The 18396-nt window shown below is 48.7% G+C and overlaps 2 protein-coding genes across 3 annotated transcripts in view; both read right to left on the minus strand.

Annotated features, from left to right (window-relative positions):
- Nucleotides 1–788: 788 nt before the first annotated feature.
- On the minus strand, nucleotides 789–7124 carry ATP6V0E2 (ATPase H+ transporting V0 subunit e2). Of its 2 annotated transcripts, none has more exons than XM_023539531.2 (4): nucleotides 6951–7124; nucleotides 4076–4123; nucleotides 1989–2057; nucleotides 789–1004 (listed from the first exon to the last, which is right to left on the minus strand). In XM_023539531.2, the coding sequence occupies exons 1-4, from the start codon at nucleotides 7118–7120 to the stop codon at nucleotides 899–901; spliced, it is 393 nt and encodes a 130-aa protein (XP_023395299.2). In that variant the 5' UTR covers nucleotides 7121–7124; the 3' UTR covers nucleotides 789–898. The 2 variants fall into 2 exon arrangements, with proteins under 2 accessions (XP_023395299.2, XP_023395300.2); XM_023539532.2 differs by having other exon boundaries at nucleotides 942–1004; nucleotides 1949–2057; nucleotides 6951–7118.
- A 186-nt stretch (nucleotides 7125–7310) lies between these two features.
- ZNF862 (zinc finger protein 862) overlaps nucleotides 7311–18396 on the minus strand; it is a 46201-nt gene continuing 35115 nt past the window's right edge. The window contains exon 9 of the mRNA XM_064289554.1: nucleotides 7311–16928. Within this exon, the coding sequence (XP_064145624.1) occupies nucleotides 16666–16928 (263 nt within the window). The 3' untranslated portion in view covers nucleotides 7311–16665. The remainder of the gene's footprint in view (nucleotides 16929–18396) is intronic.

The raw sequence follows: 18396 nt of genomic DNA on the forward strand, positions 1-18396 counted from the left end.
TCCCAGGTCCCCTGTAGTACTGACACCTGTGCCTTCCACTTTGCAACCTCTGTCAGGCTAGAGGCCTCACTTTCACCCTCACCATCTCCTAACACTGAGCCACATCCTCAATGGGGGCAGAGGCCTAGCGTGGCCTCATCACCCAGGGTGGACCCAGTGCCTGGGGTACAATCCACTTCCCTCATCGCAGACTCTAAAACCTGCTACTCACCCCAGCCTAGGTGAAGCTTAACCCCAGCGTCCTAGGGACTCCCGTGTGCTTACAGACTGACAGACAGACTGCCTCTGCAAATGGGGAAGGGGAGACCAAGGCAGGGAAGGAAAGCAGAAAAGAATATTCTGAGAGAATAAAACTTTTCTGAAAAAGTCAACTTAAGTGGCTTTGTAACTATAAGGGATGCTAAGTATACAGACTTCTATTTTGACTCAACTACTATGTTGTTTTTTGTGTGTGAATGTTATCCCATTACTTCAAACATTTTCAGAAATTTCACATCTAAATGTGTCAGAAAATTAAAGAACCACCCTGTGCCAGAGAAGTAGAAGGCCTCTGACATAGTCTGATACAGCCCTTCCATTTTGAGTACAAGAGATCCACAGAGGGGAAGACGCTTACCTGGGGTCACACAGCCGTACGATGGCAAAGCCAGGACAGTCACCCGGGTCCCCTGAGTCCCCACCCAGGGCTTTCTCTGTGACCTAACCCGGGTTCCTTCTCCAACAGGCTTGCTGGAATCAGGTCCTTCCTGGGGCTGGGCTGGGACTTACAGGGGAGGGAAGAAAATTCTGGAACAGGGGAATTTTAGGGCTGTTCAGTCCCTGCTCCAGCCTGACTCCAACCTCAGGGCTTTCCCTGGCACCTCCCCCAGGACCTAGACTGCCGGGAAGATGGTCCTGTCTAGGAGGCAGCAGGAGCACCGGGGGACACAGTGTGGGGGGCGAGGGCTGAGGATGAGGGGTCATCAGGGACAGTCGCTCCAGGGCCGTCCAGAGAACAGAGGAACCTAAAAAGTGCATCATATGAAGGATCAACTCCTCGTTGTGGGGCTACCCCTGCCCCACCCCGGGCACCCCCTGGTTCCCTCTCAAAGCAGCCTCAACGACCTGCGTCTGCCCTGGGTCACTCTGCCCCCCTCCCATATCCTCTGTCCAGATCCGTGTCTCATGCCTCCTGTGACCCAACCTACAGATTCTGTGACACCCACCCCAAGGCTGAGCCTGGAAGTGCCTGAGGGGGCCATGGCTCAAGATACCCAGCTGTACTCTGTGAGGCACCGCCCACCTTCCCTTCTTCCTCATCTTGCCTATCCCTTCCCTCTCCCTGTCGGCCTCCTGGCATTGGCTGCTTCTGAGCCCTCCCCAGCTCTACAGACAGATGGAAGGAGACACTAAAGGGGTCTTTTAAAGATACAGATGGACCCCACCTCTCTGGGTTAGCCCTTTACAGGTCTCTATGGCCCCCGCAGCAAGTCTAGCCTTCAAAGCAGGGCTGACAGGGCCCAGCAGCTCCAGCACCCTGGGACTCTCAGCTGCCCTGCCGGCCCTCTCCAGCTCTGCCAACCTGGAGGACGCAGCAACCTTCTCATTCACTTCTCCCCACCCCGTCCCCTTGGCCAGCTGTGTCCTCGGGTCATTGCTGCCTCATAAACCTCCCTGGTGACCAGGACCAGGCCCTGCCATGGCTCTCATTACACATCTATGAGATGACTTAATCAAAGTTACCCTCCTGCCCCCAGGATGAAGCAGTGTGAGGACAGGGACATCCCGAGGGTCCAGCACAGTGCCAGGAGGCAGGCAGGCAGCAAGGGTTTTGTGTCAGATAAATAAGTGATGGCCTGAAACCACAAGAGCAATTCCACCATGGGCCCTGCCTGGTAACTTCTCCACCCCCAGAGGCCTCCTGTGGCTAAGGCTGCCTGCCTCCTTCCATACCTGCGTCCTTCCATACCTGGGGCCACAGCAGTCACTCCCACAGAAAGCGCACATACCAGATGGTCTCGTTCTTCAGCTGGGGGCCGAACAGGGGGTTCAGCTGAGCCAGGATGGCAATGAGCCAGCTGCGAGGACAGCAAAGTGAGGGTAAGGCTGGGACAGAAGGAACTTGCCCTGAGCCCCAGAGCAGGCCTTTGTCGGTCTTCCCACCCAGGGAGGATGGGACCGACCTGCCAGATCAGGGTCACAGAGAGCCATGCTCTGCAGCTCCATGGGGCCAGCCTGGGGCTAGTGTGTTTTGGTGTAATTTGACTTTTTTGCACATTTGTCAGATTCCTGAGTTGGGATGGACCCTGGGGTTTGGAAGAGCTAAGTCTGCACTGCCAGGGATGCTTTGGGAGGGATTCTGAGCTGTTTATGCGCTCCCTCATATGTCTGTCTGGGCTTTTCCATGATCCACGCCACCCGGGAGCAGGACAAGGGCTGGTCTGGAGGGAGGTGAGTCAGAATCACCCCTTTTAAGAGGAAAATGAAAGAACAATCCAGAGACATGAGAGCTGATGACCAAGAGCCACTGCCCCAGGCCTAGTCTGAACTATCTGTCCCTCAAGCAAGTGGTGTAACTCCTACCCCCAGTAAGCAGACCTGGCAAATGTCTGACCCCAGAATTCATGACAAACACTCCTGACTTCATTTGTCCCGCAGCTGTTGGCCCCAAAAGAATCTCTGGAAGTTCATGACTGAAAACAGTTCCCAGTGCCTCACACGAGCATGTTGGTGACACTCTAGCTCTGCGTTTGGAGTAAAGAAGCCAAGCTTTCACCTGAATCCCCACAGGAGCCAGTGGAGTGCCTGATACCCCAAGAGCCATGAAGTTATTTGCTTTGCATCACTGTTGTTATCCCCAGGTTTGCATTCTGTGCTTTAGTTTTGAGGTATGAGCTTAAAATGTGCAGCATGCTTTTCACTTCTCATTTGTTGATTGTTTGTAATTATCCCTACATCATGGGAACATTTCGTATCCCCCACGATCCCAATCGTCATTCTCAATAACCTGGTCTCTGAACCACTGAGTTCCAGCCCTCTGAGGCCCTTCCTGGGACAAATGAGAACACGACGCCAAGCCCTGAAGACTGGGAAACAGCACTACGGAACAGGCCTTGGAGACGCTCTGTGCAGTGGCTGTGTTCCTTTCTGCACATGTACCGCCCAAACAATTTTGAAAAACCACATATCCCCATGTACTTAACATCTACGAATCATCACTCTTTCAAATAAGTTTCTTTTTTGTTAACAAGAAGTAGGAAATACTAAACATTAATAGATAAAATAAGAAAAATAAGTCATGACATGACCTAATAAAATGGGTTTTAACTAAATCTGCCAAATCTGAAATAAGTCACTTTTTTCAAACATTGGTTTTATCCTATATATTTTGAAAAATTTGGCTGTGCTGAGAAACATTCCAGTCATCTCTAAAGAAGTCTGTTCTCTCTTAAGGAATCAGCATGCCATCACTTTATCTGTTCTGCTTTCATTGTTCTGAATTCAGGACATCCCCCCAATGCCAAGCATAACCCATAAAAACAATGTTTAAGTGGCTTGATTAACCATAAGCGAGGCCTCCCCCAAAACCAAAACCTGGACTTAGCCTTGGCCTTTGCAGCCGGGATAATTGTAACCATGGACCAGCCCAACGCAGTGAGTGGAAATGGATGGCAGGTACTTTCCTTTGGTAAAGGGGGCAAGGGCTACTGTGAATGGGTCTCAGAAATGTCCGTAAAGAAGATATATGGGTACTTAGAACCTGGAGACTGATTCCCTTATACTCACACATGGACAGTTTTTCTGTACCCCCAGGATACGCACTCACTCGTTTCACAGGTGAGAAACGGCAGCCTACGGAAGTTGCAAAGTGTGTCCAAGTCACACACTCACAGGAGAGCCAGAACCAGAACTTGGAGTCCACGGTGTCTGGTCCATCCTTTCTTCGCCATTCCACTCTGCCTGCACATCTATGCTCGATGGTCAACCTTTCAAGGGGAGCTCACTACCAGGACAGAGGGGAGAGCAGGCTAGGATGGAGGGGGAAGAAAGGAGAACAATGCAGGCCACTGACTTAGAGATGGGGAGGTATACTTACAAGAGGTAACAGCAGACAGCAGTGGTCACCAGCACGGTGATGATCACTCTGCAACAGAAGAGGGGGTCAGGTCAGGACGGACACAGCCAGAGCCCTCAGGAGACTCTGGGGCAGAGAAAGCCTTCCCGTGTGAGCCCCTTTCCCATTGCCTTCTGGATGCTACTTGTACAGGGAACTGAGTTTCACTCAGTGTAAGAACTCCAAGACGGAAAATAAAAACAAAAACTCTAAGTAACACATAGTGGAGAGGCCAAACTTGACCAAACCCAAGTTAGGAATGCTTCTGCCCTAGTATTTCCCATCTTAATGCAGAGATGTTGAGGAAAGACACTGCACAGAGCTGTGTTTGTGGCAACCCACCGCAGAGTGATCTCTGGAATTCAAAATTCATTGGGGGAGAAGCAAAGCAAAAGACCATATGTAGGGCAAGAAGCAAGGAGATTATGAGCCATCTTTGCTGCAAAATGAGCTATAATAAACTTAAAATGGAACTGGGGGAGACATCAATGAGAGTGAAAAAAAAATCTTACCAAGACATACAGGAGAGGGGACACACTCAAATGGTTTACAGAGTGAAGCTGTGGGACCCAGAAGTCTGCACATCTTTAGGAACAGAGGCCCTAAGAATATATCCTACAGAAATAAGAGCCATCAAATGAATAGATATACGTACACGCACGTTCACTGCAGCATTGCTCACAATAGCAAAAGATGGAAATAGCCTAGATGCCCATCAACAGAAGAATGGTTAAACAAACCGTGGTACACGCACACAATGGAGTATCACGCAACGCTGAAGAACAACGATGAATCTGTGAAGCATCTCATAACGTGGATGCATCTGAAGAACATTATGCTGAGTAAAGTCAGTCAGTCACAAAAAGACAAATATTTTAAGAGACCACCACTGTAAAAATTCAAAAAACGGTTTACATACAAAAAGAAACAATATTTGATGGTTACGACGGAGACGGGGTGGGGATGGAAAAACACTTAAAAGACAAAGTGGAAACTTTGGTGAAGGGTAAGACAGTACACAATACTGGGGAAGCCAGCAAAACCTGTACAAGGCAAGGCCATGGAAGCTCCAGAGATAAATCCAAACTCCCTGAGGGACCGAATTGCTTGGCTGAGGGCTGTGGGGACCATGGTCTCAGTGAACATCTAGTTCAACCAGTATAAGAAAGTTTATAAAGAATATGTTCTACATTCTACTTTGGTGAGTAGCATCTGGGGTCTTAAAAGCCTGTGAGCCGCCATCTAGGATACTCCACTGGTCCCACCCCTTTGGGAGCAACGAATAATGAAGGAAACTAAAGACATAAGGGAAAGATAAGTCCAAAGGACTAATGGACCACATCTACCACAGCCTCTACCAGACTGAGTCCAGTACAACTAGATGGTGCTGGGCTACCACCACTGACTGCTCTGACAGGGATCACAATAGAGGGTCCTGGACAGAGCTGGAGAAAAACGTAGAACAAAATTCTAACTCAAAAAGACCAGATTTGCTGACCTGACAAGACTGGAGAAACCCTGAGAGTATGGCCCCTGGACACCCTTTCAGCTCAGTAATGAGGCCACTCCTGCGGTTCACCCTTCAGCCAAAGATTGAACAGGCCCATGGAACAAAACAAGGCTAAAGGGGCATACCAGCCCTGGGGCAGGGACTGGAAGGCAGGAGAGAACAGAAAAGCTGGTAATAGGGAACCCAGGATTAAGAAGGGAGAGTGTTGACATGTCATACAACAATGTGTGTGCTGTTTGATGAGAAACTAGTTTGTTCTGTAAACCTTCATCTAAAGTTCAATTAAAAAAAAAAAAGAGAGAACAGAGGCGATGCCCATATGTCCAAGCAGTGTCCAATCAAAGCTAAACTGAATCCAAACCAGCTATGACCTCTGATGTAAAGCACTTCAAGTCAGTGCCAGAGAAATGAACCCTTTATCTATTCTGTCAACGTTACTAAGCACCTTGGGCCAGTCCTGTGCTGGCCCAGGGGTACAACAGCAGTGAAAAAGACAGTCTCTGACTGCAGAGAACTTGTAGTCAAGGCAGTGAGAGTGCTTTCTAACAGAGGATAACATAAAGCAGAAATTGGAGAGTGGTATAATGGGTACAGAAACCTGCCAATGAGACCAACTAAAAGATATTAAATACCTAATACGTGCCATGCGCTATTAAATGTTTTATGTACATTATTTCCTGTAATCCCCCCAGCAGCCTAACAAGGCAAGTATTACTGTCATTCCCATTTTACCTACGAAGAAACTGTGTCTTGAAAGGGTTAACATTTGCTCAAAGCCACAGAGCTAGACAGGATAGGAGAAACCATCCCTCTACTGGCTGGGGAGGGAATAGTGCGTGAAGGTGACACTTAACTGATTCCCAGTGTCACTCTGGGCTTCGCCCTTCTGGAGTAGGACCCTTATCTGCCCTTTCACGCAGACTTTCTGCCTGTTCCCGGGCTGAACTCACAACAGGCACCTGTACAAAGTCCTCGGAAAAGGATGTCGTCGCCTGACACCCTGTGCAGCCAGAGGTGGACGCGGGAGCGCGCGCCGCTCGGTCAGAGCCGCTCCCCGGGCCGGGGTCGCGCCGCGCGGTCAGAGCCGCTCCCCGGGCCGGGGTCGCGCCGCGCGGTCGGAGCCGCTCCCCGGGCCGGGGTCGCGCCGCGCGGTCGGAGCCGCTCCCCGGGCCGGGGTCGCGCCGCGCGGTCGGAGCCGCTCCCCGGGCCGGGGTCGCGCCGCGCGGTCGGAGCCGCTCCCCGGGCCGGGGTCGCGCCGCGCGGTCAGAGCCGCTCCCCGGGCCGGGAGCGAACAGCATGCACGGGGCGGAGAGATCCCGTAGGGAGCCCCGGCATTGCCTTTCTTACCCGCGGTTAGGTCCTTTCGGCACGAACCAGGGCCCGGCAATGCCGATGAGGCCCCAGAACGTGGTGAAGACGATAACTGGAAGGGCGAAGGAGTGCGCCGTCATGATCGGCGGGGACGCAAGCAGCTGACAACCAGCCTCCCGGTGCGCGGGAACGGGGCGTTTGCGCATTGCGTCTGCGCAGCAGTGCCCCGAGCACGAGCACGCGCACGCGCCAGCTTTGGCGGCTGCGTACGGCGGGAAGGGCAGCGGCTCCGAGGCGGTGCACCAAGAAACGTACCTGTCCTGACCTACTGCCAAAGCAGGAACTTCACTGCCCTTCTCGGGCGGAGACCTCCTTATCTTTTTAACATTCATGCAAGTTAGGAGGGAGTGGATGATACACAAAGATTTCAGGTATAAAGTACAGTTTTAGCCTTCTAGGACTTGCTCATCTAGTTGAGATATTCTGCTAAAACCACAACGTTGCCCAGTCTAGGTTAAAGGCCCAAAAAGGCCACTAAAGATAGTCAGTGCCTGCTATGAGAATTCAGAGGGTGAAGAGAAGACTAGCTGTGAATTTTTAGCAGGATTGTAAAAAATGGTTAGGATTCTCATCAAGATTGTGCACTTTCGTGAACACTGGCCTAGGGTAAGGGCACACTTTGCATCCATGGGATACAGTAAAACTGGTCCACAGAGTCCTTCAAAAAAATCTCCATGAAAGTCCATCTCTCTGTGTTTCTAAAAGTTCTACTTCCTGGAAATTTGTTTCAGGAAGAAAAAAAATATATATATATATATATACATACACATATAACCCTGGTGGCGTAGTGGTTAAGTGCTACAGCTGCTAACCAAAAGGCTGGCAGTTCAAACCCACCAGGCGCTCCCTGGAAACTCTATAGGGCGGTTCTACTCTGTCCTATAGGGTCACTATGAGTCGGAATCGACACGATGGCAACAGGTTTGGTTTTTTGGTGTATATATATATATATATATATATATATATATACACACACGTATATACACACATACATATATACAGTAAGGTGTGTTCTTTGCCTCAGCTGCCAGGAGCTCAGAACTAAAGCCAGTGTTTGACTTAAATGTTGTTATGTGCTGTCAGTCGCTTCCCACTCATAGTGACCCCTATGTACAAGAGAACGAAACACTGCCCAGTCCTGCGCCATCCTCACAATTGTTATTCTTGAGCCCATTGTTGCAGCCACTGTGTCAATCCATCTTATTGAGGGTCTTCCTCTTTTCTGCTGACCTTCTACTTTACCAAGCATGATGTCCTTCTCCAGGGACTGGTCCCTCCCGATAACATGTCCAAAGTACGTGAGGCATAGTCTCGCCTTCCTTGCTTCTAAATGAGTATTCTGGCTGTACTTCATCCAAGACAGGTTTGTTCATTCTCTTGGCAGTCCATGGAATATTCAGTATTTTCACCAACATCACAATTCAAAGGTGTCAATTCTTCTGTCTTCCTTATTCATTGTCCAGGTTTCACGTGTATATGCTGCAATGGAAAATATCATGGCTTAGATCTGGCGCACCTTAGACTTTAAGGTGAAATCTTTGCTTTTCAACATTTTAAAGAGGTCTTTTGCAGCAGATTTGCCCAATGCAATGCATCATCTGATTTCTTGACTGCTGCTTCCGTGGGTGTTGATTGTACATCCAAGTAAAATGAAATCCTTGACAATTTCAATCTTTCTTCCATTTATCATGATGTTGCTTATTGGTCCCATTGTGAGGATTTCTGTTTTCTTTATGTTGAGGTGTAATCCATACTGACAGCTGTAGTCTTTGATCTTCATCGGTGCTTCAAGTCCTCTTCACTTTCAGCAAGCACGGCTGCGTCATCTGCATGACTCAGGTTGTTAATGAGTCTTCCTCCAATCCTGATGCCCTGTTCTTCTTCGGAGTCCAGCTTCTTGGATTATTTGTTCAGCATACAGACTGAATAAGGATGGTGAAAGGATACAACCCTGACGCACACCTTTCCTGAATTTAAACCATGCAGTATTCCCTTGTTCTGTCCAAACAACTGCCTCTTGATCTATGTACAGGTTCCTCATGAGCACAATTAAGTGCTCTGGAATTCCCATTCTTCACAATGTTATCCATAATTTCTTATGATCCACACAGTCAAATGCCTTTGCACAGTCAATAAACATAGGTAAACATCTTTCTGGTATTCTCTGCTTTCAGCCAAGGCCCATCTGACCTCAGCAATGATATCCCTGGTTCCACGTTCTCTTCTAAGCCCAGGTTGAATTTCTGGCAGTTTTCTGTTAACGTACTGCTGCAGCCCCTTTTGAAGATCTTTAGCAAAATTTTACTTGTGATATTAATGATATTGTTCAGTAATTTCTGCATTTGGTTGGATCACCTTTCCAGGGAATAGGCATAAATACAGGTCTCTTCCAGTCGGTTGGCCAGGTAGCTTGTCTTCCAGATTTCTTGGCATAGAGGAGTGAGCACTTCCAGTGCTACAGCTGTTCGTTGAAACATCTCAACTGGTATTCCATCAATTCCTGGAGCCTTGTTTTTCACCAGTGTCTTCAGTGCAGCTTGGACCTCTTCCTTCAGTACCGTCGGTTCCTGATCATATGCTACCTCCTGAAATGGTTGAACATTGGCCAATTCTTTTTGTTATAGTGATTCTGTGTATTCCTTCCATCTTCTTTTGATGCTTCCTGAATTGTTCAGATTTCTGCCCATAGAATCCTTCAGTATTGCAACTCAACACTTGAATTTTTTCTTCAGTTCTTTCAGCTTGAGAAGCTCTGAGCATGTTCTTCACTTTTGGTTTTCTAACTCCAGGTCTTTGCACATGTCACTGTAATACTTTACTTTGTCTTCTAGAGCTGCCCTTTGAAATTTTCTATTCAGCTCTTTTACTTTATCATTTCTTCCTTTTGCTTTAGCTACTCAACGTTCGAGAGCAAGTTTCAGAGTCTCTTCTGTCATCTATTTTGGTCTTTCTTTTCTTTTTAATGACCTCTTGCTTTCTTCATGTATGATGTCCTTGATGTCATTCCACAACTCGTCTCATCTTGGGTCATCAGTGTTCGACATGCGAAATCTATTCTGAGATGGTCTCTAAATTCAGGTGGGATATACTCAAGGTTATACTTTGGCTCTTGAGGACTTGTTCTAATTTTCTTCAGCTTCAACTTGAAGTGGCATACAAGCAGCTGATGGTCTATTCCAAAGTCAGCCCCTGGCCTTGTTCTGGCTGATATCAAGCTTTTCCATCCTCTCTTTCCACAGATGTGGTCAATTTGATCCCTGGTGTATTCCATCTGGGAAGATCCATGTGTACAGTCACCATTTATGCTGTTGAAAAAAGGAATTTGCAATGAAGAAGTCATTGGTCTTGCAAAAATCTACCATGTGGTCTCCGGCATCATTTCTATCACCAAGGCCTTCTTCTTTGTTTCCATCTTTCTTGCATTCCAATTACCAGTAATTATCACTGCATCCTGATTGCATGTTCGATCAGACAGCAGAAGTTGGTAAAAATCTTCAATTTCTTCATCTTTGGTTTTAGTGGTTGCTACATAATTTTGAATAATAGTTGTATTAACTGGTCTTCCTTGTTGTCATATGGACATTATCCTATCACTGACAGCACTGTACTCCAGGATAGATCTTGAAATGTTCTTCTTGATGATGAATGCAATGCCATTCCTCTTCATGTTGTCATTCCTGGCCTAGTAGACCATATAATTGTCCAATTCAAAATGGCCAATACCATTCCATTTCAGCTCACTAATGCCTAGGATATCGATGTTTATGCATTCCATTTAATTTTTGATGATTTCCAATTCTCCTAGATTCATACTTCATACATTCCATATTCTGATTATTAATGGATGTTTGCGGCTGTTCTCATTTTGAGTCATGCCACATCAGCAAACGAAGGTCCTGAAAGCTTGACTCCATCCACGTCATTAAGGTTGACTCTACTTTGAGGCAGCAGCTCTTCCCCACTCATCTTTCGAGTGCCTTCCAACCTTAGGGGCTCGTCTTCTGGCACTGTATCAGACAATGTTCCGCTGCTATTCATAAGGTTGTCACTGGCTATTTCTTCTCAGAAGCAGACTGCTGGCTCCTTCTCCCTAGTCTTAGTCTGGAAGCCCAGCTGAAACATGTCTGCCATGGGTGACCCTGCCGGTATTTGAATACTGATGGCATAGTTTCCAGCATCACAGTAATATGCAAGCCCCCACAGTATGACAAGCTGACAGATGCATGGGGGTTGACTTAAATAGCCAGCTCATTTTAGGTGCCTGCAGCTTCTACTTTTTGTTCCCTTAATAGTCTTTGATGTTTCATTTCTGTCCTATTTTGCATTTGATGGCTATTGTCATCTGCTTGCTACCCTTATGGTAGTCTTTGTTTCATATGGGGATCAAAGCCATAACCCAGCCCCTATTCTAAGCACTGGAGGCAATGAGTCTTATACACTGGGCCCCTGAGTTCCAGCTGTTCCCTAGAGCAATGATATGGGCCCCTTTGTGCTGGTACTTCATTTCCAGAGGTAAACTATCCACTTGATTAAACAGCTTCCCAAAATTTAGTTCCACAGTACCACATATTTACTGCATAGAATTTTTGTTTGTACCTAGCTGAGAGAGACCTTGGAGGCTATCAAGGTAGGCCATTCACTTTATATAGATATGACAAAACTAAGGCCAAGAAGTGTATAGCTTACCTAAGGCCACACAGTTCACATAACAAAACCAGACCATGACCAAAGTCTCTCAGTCCTAATCCAGTGTCTTCGGCAAACTCCCAGCTTACTCACAGGGGCTTGCATCCAAGCTGACACTGTTCTGTGAAGCATTAATGTGTGGCAGAGGCACTGCTATCAGACCCCCGAGTGGCCTAGTGGCTTAGCTGTGTGTCTGTCCCCCTCTTCCTGGTGATTTCTGCTTCTTACTGGTCACTGACCGTACTGTAATGGCTCCCCCATGATTGCTTTGAGGTATCATTGATGAATTTCCATGACATCTCCTAGGGAATTGGCCTTTATTTTGGTCACACCTGTGATCTTTTCATTGATTTTGGAACTAATGAATTCCTAGAAAGGGAATTCCCCTATTGTGGTGGTATGGGGGGGGGGTGCGTCAGGGAGGCCTAGACCTTCTAGGCCCTGTAATTGGTTGAGCCTGTTTTTTCCTCAAGAGCCTCTGGAAAGTGGGAAAGTATGATGACTGCACTGCTTTATTTAGCTTCTGACACTCCCAAAGTTGCCCTGAAGTAATCTTTACTCTTACTTCTCCCCAGGCCCAATATGTTTCTTGAGCTCTCCTGAGGTTTACAACTTCTTCCCACTGCCCAACACAGGGTGAGCCCAAAGCATCCCAGGTGGGTGGAGCAAATCAGATTTCAGGACTGACATGGGATCCATTTGCACTCCCAGTGTGTGAGTTTAAGGTTATCTAGGTTGTCTGTCTCCATGAAGTGTGTCTTGCTGCCAAACCAGAGAGCGTCTGTAAATCTGAAAGGGAACAAGTGCTCCAGATGAAGGATTCTCAGTCCCCCCAATCAGAGACCAAACAAAATGAAACAAAAAACCCACCAGCTGGGTAAGTCTTAAAGCCGCATCTTCCTAGAAATTCCTCTCAAAATTCGCGACATTCATTGAGCCTTCAGTAGCCCATCCCAGCTCAGTTGATCTATCAATCTGCAATCCTTCAGCACTTACAAATTTGTATGCAGTTTGTTTTTCCCTTTGAGCAGCCTCATGAGAAACACAGGAACACTTATAAACCTCGAGACAAGCTATACCTGAAAGGAAGAATTTGGGGCAGTGCTATAAAGGGGGGCTGTGTTAGCCCATGTTTACTCTTTCAGGGGCACATATCTAAAAGTACAAATCTTAGAATCTGCCATGTTCAGTCTCACAAACCCTTACAAGCCCAGGCCTTTTCTGTCTATAGGGAGGGAGACACAGAATGGCCTTTATGATATAAGCCAGCTGGGCTTCTCTGGCTTGGAGGGATGCAATGGAGCATCTGTTGTGTTGACCTCATGACAGATGAGTTTAGGCAAAGGCTTAACCTGGGTCACTGAACTTGGCAGTCAGGAGCAAGGGCCAGGTACTTCTTGGTCCATTACCTTTTATAAGGGACGGTGACATTTTTCATGACTTTCCTACGTTAGAAGATTCTTGTGTAGCAGTGGCTGCAGGAAATTATTAAAGTGGCAGCAAAAGAGCCCAGACTCTCCAAAGAAGACACCCCTGTGCAGCTGTTGCAATGGAAGCAGGAAGGGTGTCAGCTAGAAGTCCTGACAGAGGGCTCTGGGACCTCAGAAGTTTCTACATTCTCAGACTGGCCGCGTCACATCTGCTGAGCTCCCCTTGGTGCCCCATCCGTGGGGGTAGAGATGAGAGAGATTGATACTGAATAAAAGGAACATGTCCCTATTGCTAGACCAACATCTGAATTCTTTTCAGAGAATCTGATAACAGAAGTAAGACTGAAGATGATCCTGGAAGCTATTAGGAAACCTCAAAGTAGTGAAGTCAGAGACAATTCCTCTGGCTTCTGTCAAGTTGAAAAACCACAAGACCAGCGAAAACAAAGTCTGTCCAAGAGTTACCTCTGAGAGTGCCCCTCTGCCTCTGAGATATTCTCTGAAAAGCTGTCCCAAACTGCCGAGTGTGGAGCTCAAGAACACAGCCACATGGGCCAGTGAGCCTTTTAGTGTCCAACTGCTTTGGCCAGTGCACAGTCTCATATGTACTTTTTCACTCTTTAAATTTTTAAAAAAATATGAATGGCTTTAGGCAAGATACGCACTCCATTTTTCACTTCCTTTATGTTACCTGCTTGGCCCTAGGGCATTTGAGTGTGTGTGTCTGTGGTATAGTGGAAAGCTTGGGCAGGTAAGAGCTCCATCATTTAACAGCTGTATGGCCTTAGGCAAGTGTCTTGACTTTGCTGAACCAGTACTTGTCTACAAAATGGGGTTAAAGCTAGAGGTTCAGCTGCAGGAATGGTTGCTCACCCTCCTTCCCCCAAAGCAGGTGGACTTCTTAGACACATCCCATCAGGCAGGGCTGGCTACACCACCCCTCCCTTCTGGGGGTAGGAGCTGTGTATGAACACCTGGTCATCTCTCACAGAACAGCAAGGAGCTTAATGTGTTAAAGGATATTATTTTATAGTCACAAGAGAGAATACTTTGAAGTGTCTCTACCTTCCTACTTCCTGCTTATGGAACTCACAAGACAGAGGCTTTATTTAGACACCAAAAGTTGAAGACTCAGACTTGGTGTTCTAAACTTCATTTGCACATATCTGAAGCCAGAGGGAGAAGCTCTCCCTGGGGTGGGTCAGTCACCCTGTGTCCTTGGCTGAGCAGACCCCTAGGGAGGGCTCTGGCCCATCTCCACACTAGCCTAATTAGGAATCATCACTGCAGGAACACAGCCTCTGCAGGCCCAGCTAAGCGCAGCAACGTTCTGGAGCATGGTTACACTCTCTGCTGACATTAGGCAGGACAGAAGGCCCCTCACTCCCGCCCTCATCTCAAGATTCTGTGGCTACTGAAATCAAACTGCGAATCATAATGCTGATCACTCATAGTGTCAGATCCCGTGGACATCCATCATGGGGGATGAAGGGGGAAATGCCAGGATATACAGAGACGCTGTAAAGGTGACAGGGAGTATGGCTAGGACTCTGGCCAAAGGGAAAGTGCCGGCTCCTTCCACTCCCATTTCGGCTTGCTTTCCTGGGAGGCAAAACCAGGAGCCCTCTCCAACAAGGGTTTTTCCAGCCCTAGTCTCTGGAGACAAAGAGGCAAGCCTGGGCAACGGTCTCTACCAAAGGCTTTCGCAATGTTTCAATCCTCCTCCTTCCTTCCATAAAACATCAGTAGCCCTCTTTGCCTTTAGCTATCAAAAAGAAACCAGGGCAGCCATGCCCGAGAGACTTAAGACAAACACCTAAGCTAAACGGCATTTCTGTCCCCTGGTCCAAGCCTGCCATTGGATGCATTCCTGAGACCACAGAGGCCACCAGCCCAACATACTGCTTTCTGAGGGGAGGAAGCTGCTCCTTACCTGGCTCCTACCTCCACTCTTGGATCACTGTACAGAATCTCCCTCACAGAAACCCAGCCTTTTGTTCTGGGTAACCCCATGGGGAAGGGCCAGGAAGCCACTTCCATTTGAAACCCTCTGGGTATAGCTGGGCAGGTCTACACCGCCCACTTTAAAGGGCCTTTCTCTTTTCCATTTCAACTCACACCCACAGCCCCTGATCAAAGGCAAATTCCTGAACTCCCCAATAGAAGCTGCTGTGGACTAGAGGGGGAACCTTGCACATCTGGGAACGCTAATGGATCTCTTATTCCAGAGAGCACCTGGTAGCCTCATACTTCCAGATCCACAGGGCTAAAGGGAGGCATTTCCACAAGGTTGAGTTGCAGAAAGTGAGAGAGGAATTCCAGGCTAGACACTGAAGAAGATAATGGGAGATGGAAGGTGCTGAGGCTGTAGGGAGACAGAAACAGGGTCTGCAGTCACCCCAGGATGCTTGGTGATGATATCCCAGGAAGCCTCCAGCACCTCATAGACTGTGGGTTATGTGGCCAGACTACCTGGGTGTGCAGCACAGAACAAGGGACCTGCCTGTTCTGAGAGGGGCAACGAGAAAGGTCAGGACGCAGCACCACTGCCTGCTGATGAAAATCAAGCAACAGGCAGGTGCTCCCTCGGGAGAAAGATGAAAAAGAAGAGGCCCCATCCATGTTGAGGAAGATAGACCTAAAATAAAACTACCTCCATCCAATGAGCAGCCTTACTGAGCCTGCCCAGTGCAGTTTCCCTAAAGGAGAAGGAAAAGTGCAGTACTTTAGGCTGAGCAGAAAGGTTGGATGCTCAGGCCAAGGATGCACAGTGTGTGGGTCTGACATCCTTCATCCAACCCAGGGCTGACTGGGAGGCAGCAGGCACTTGGATTCTCTGCTGCCACTTCATGGAGAGGGAAACCGAGGCACAGCAAAGAGGGAGGGAGAAATCACAAGTGCACCTCTGCCTGCAGCAGAACTGGGCTGAATCCTAGCCTCCCAACTCTCGCTTGGTTCTGCACACTCCTGGGAAGGGCTCGGTGGGATGCAGCTCAGGAAGCACCTGGCTTCTCCCCAGGGGCGCTTCCCCCACCCCATCTGGAAGCTCAGGAGGAGCACCTTTCTTCAGGCTCAGTTCAGTGGGCCTTTATTTCTCATTCTGAAAGGAAAGCCTGAGAGGAGGCAGGAAACTCTTTGTGCATCTCCCAGCTGAAGTTGAGGCTCCCTGACTCTGCCATGGGAGCCGGTATAAGGCTCAAGAATGGGGACTCCAGAGCCTATAGCCCTCCACTCCGGCAAGCGGCCCTGCCCTGTGCCACTTGAGCTGTAGGAGCCTCCTGGACACTTCCCACCTACCCAGGGGGCTGCGCTGCTCTTTTAAGCCATCAGCCCCTCAGGAATGTGGGGGTGACATCATTCACAATAGAATGATTTCCTGGAGCACCTCAGAAGTGAACTAGCGGTGTGAGCCTTTTCTACGAGTTTAAGTGTTGGACAGGTTAGGGTTAGGGTTAGGGTAGGCAGTGGTGCCTCTTTGGAATGTGGTCTTGTCACTGCCTACATCCAAACAAAGGTTCTTTGCAGAAAGCCTGGCGCCATGGCCACCACCTCAGGGCAGCCTCTACCAGGCAGCGCTAGCATTCCTGCTCCTGCAGGAGCCCCTCTCTATCGGCGCAGCTGTGCGTAGGGGATGTGAGCCTGCTGAGGGAGCCCACCATGTACTCCTTCAGGACCCCCGCGGGTTCCCTGCGCGTGGGGTGCGTGAACCTGCTGGGTGAATCCACCGTGTACTCCTTCTGGACCCCTGTGGGTTCCCTGTAGGGTTGAGCGGGTGTCTTCTGGGTCACAGACTTCTCCATACCAAGTGCTCCCATCCTCTCATTTCTGAGCCCAGCACCTCAGGCAGGAGGGGAGAAAATCCACAATTAGACAGAGGAGAAAACAGATTAACTGATAACCGCCCTCCCACTTCCAGCTTATCCCAGGGTACATTTGGTGAAACAGACTGGAGACATGACCAGGACTGTGCTCTGCAGCCCCATCTAGTCCCCCTTTTCACCCTAGAACAGTGGTCCTCAGCAGGGGATGGGGAGTGATTCTGTCCCCAGGGGACATTTGACAATGGAGACACTTTTAATTACCACTGGGAAGCTGCTACTGGTATCTATGGGGTACCTCGTGGCTAGAGGTCAGGATGCTGCTCAACATCCTACAATGCACAGGACAGCCCCCACCACGAAGAACGAAGTGACCCAACGTCAATAATGTTGAGGTTGAGAAGGGGGTTTCACTGCATAAAATCTGGGGAGTTCTCTACGTTTCATACATACCAGTCCCACTACCCCCATGAAAAAGCCACCTGCAAAAGGGCACACCTGATAGCGTCTTCTCCTCCCCCCACAGGGTGGGCCACTGAGAACGATCACATGACAAACGCCTGGTGATGGACTCACGGAACCTCCAGCTCAGCTGTTGCCTTTTCTCCTCTCTGCACTCTACCTAGACTGTTCCTCCCCCTGCCCTGTTCTAGCTCCAGGGCCACTTCACTCCCCACAGCGCCTCTCTTGGCCCCGAGACCCAGACCCACTGTTGACGACTACAGACTCAGAGGTGAAGTACAGCTGGAAGCCACAGGAAGGGGGCCAGCTACATAAATGAACCAAAAGAGAAAACTCACTGCTCTGTCACAGTTCAGGAAACACGAAGTGGCTGGGGAATCTCAATAAATGCTCATGTTTTCTTCAGTTTTCAGTGTTTCTGTAACTTGTCCTCTCTTACAAAGTTCCCCTCCAGTCTAGTCAGGCTGTTTCCCTCTCTGAGCCTAATAGGATTAGCTTGTTCTCAACCTGGTCCAAGCTCTTCCTCTGCCCGACATGCCCTGACCTTTGCCCCCACGTATCACGTACTACCTGACCTGCTCTGACCTCTTCTCTGACCTCCTCCTGACCTGCTCTGACCTCTTCTCTGACCTCCTCCTGGCCTGCTCTGACCTCTTCTCTGACCTCCTCCCCCTCAAAAACAACTGCCCAACTCAAGTCCACACAGTCAGTCCCACTTGGAGTGTGACAGAGTCCACCGGCTGCCCCACCCTCCAGTTATCCTGAACACTTGTCTTAGTCATACCCAACCCTTGAATTGCTCCAAGTGCTTTACACATATTAACTCATTTTACAAATGAAAACCAAAGTGCAAATAGCCTGATTTGCTCAAGGACACACAGCAAGCTAGGTGGCAGAGTCAGAATTTGGATCCGGACAGACTGACTCTGAAATTCCTGCTCTGAACTCTGGGTCCTGCTGCCTACCATGGCCATGTCTCATCTCTGCTGGGTCATCAGCTCGTAGGGGAGGAGGCATACCATCTCC

This window comes from Loxodonta africana, chromosome 8 (assembly GCF_030014295.1).
Source record: "Loxodonta africana isolate mLoxAfr1 chromosome 8, mLoxAfr1.hap2, whole genome shotgun sequence".
Lineage (NCBI taxonomy): Eukaryota > Metazoa > Chordata > Mammalia > Proboscidea > Elephantidae > Loxodonta > Loxodonta africana.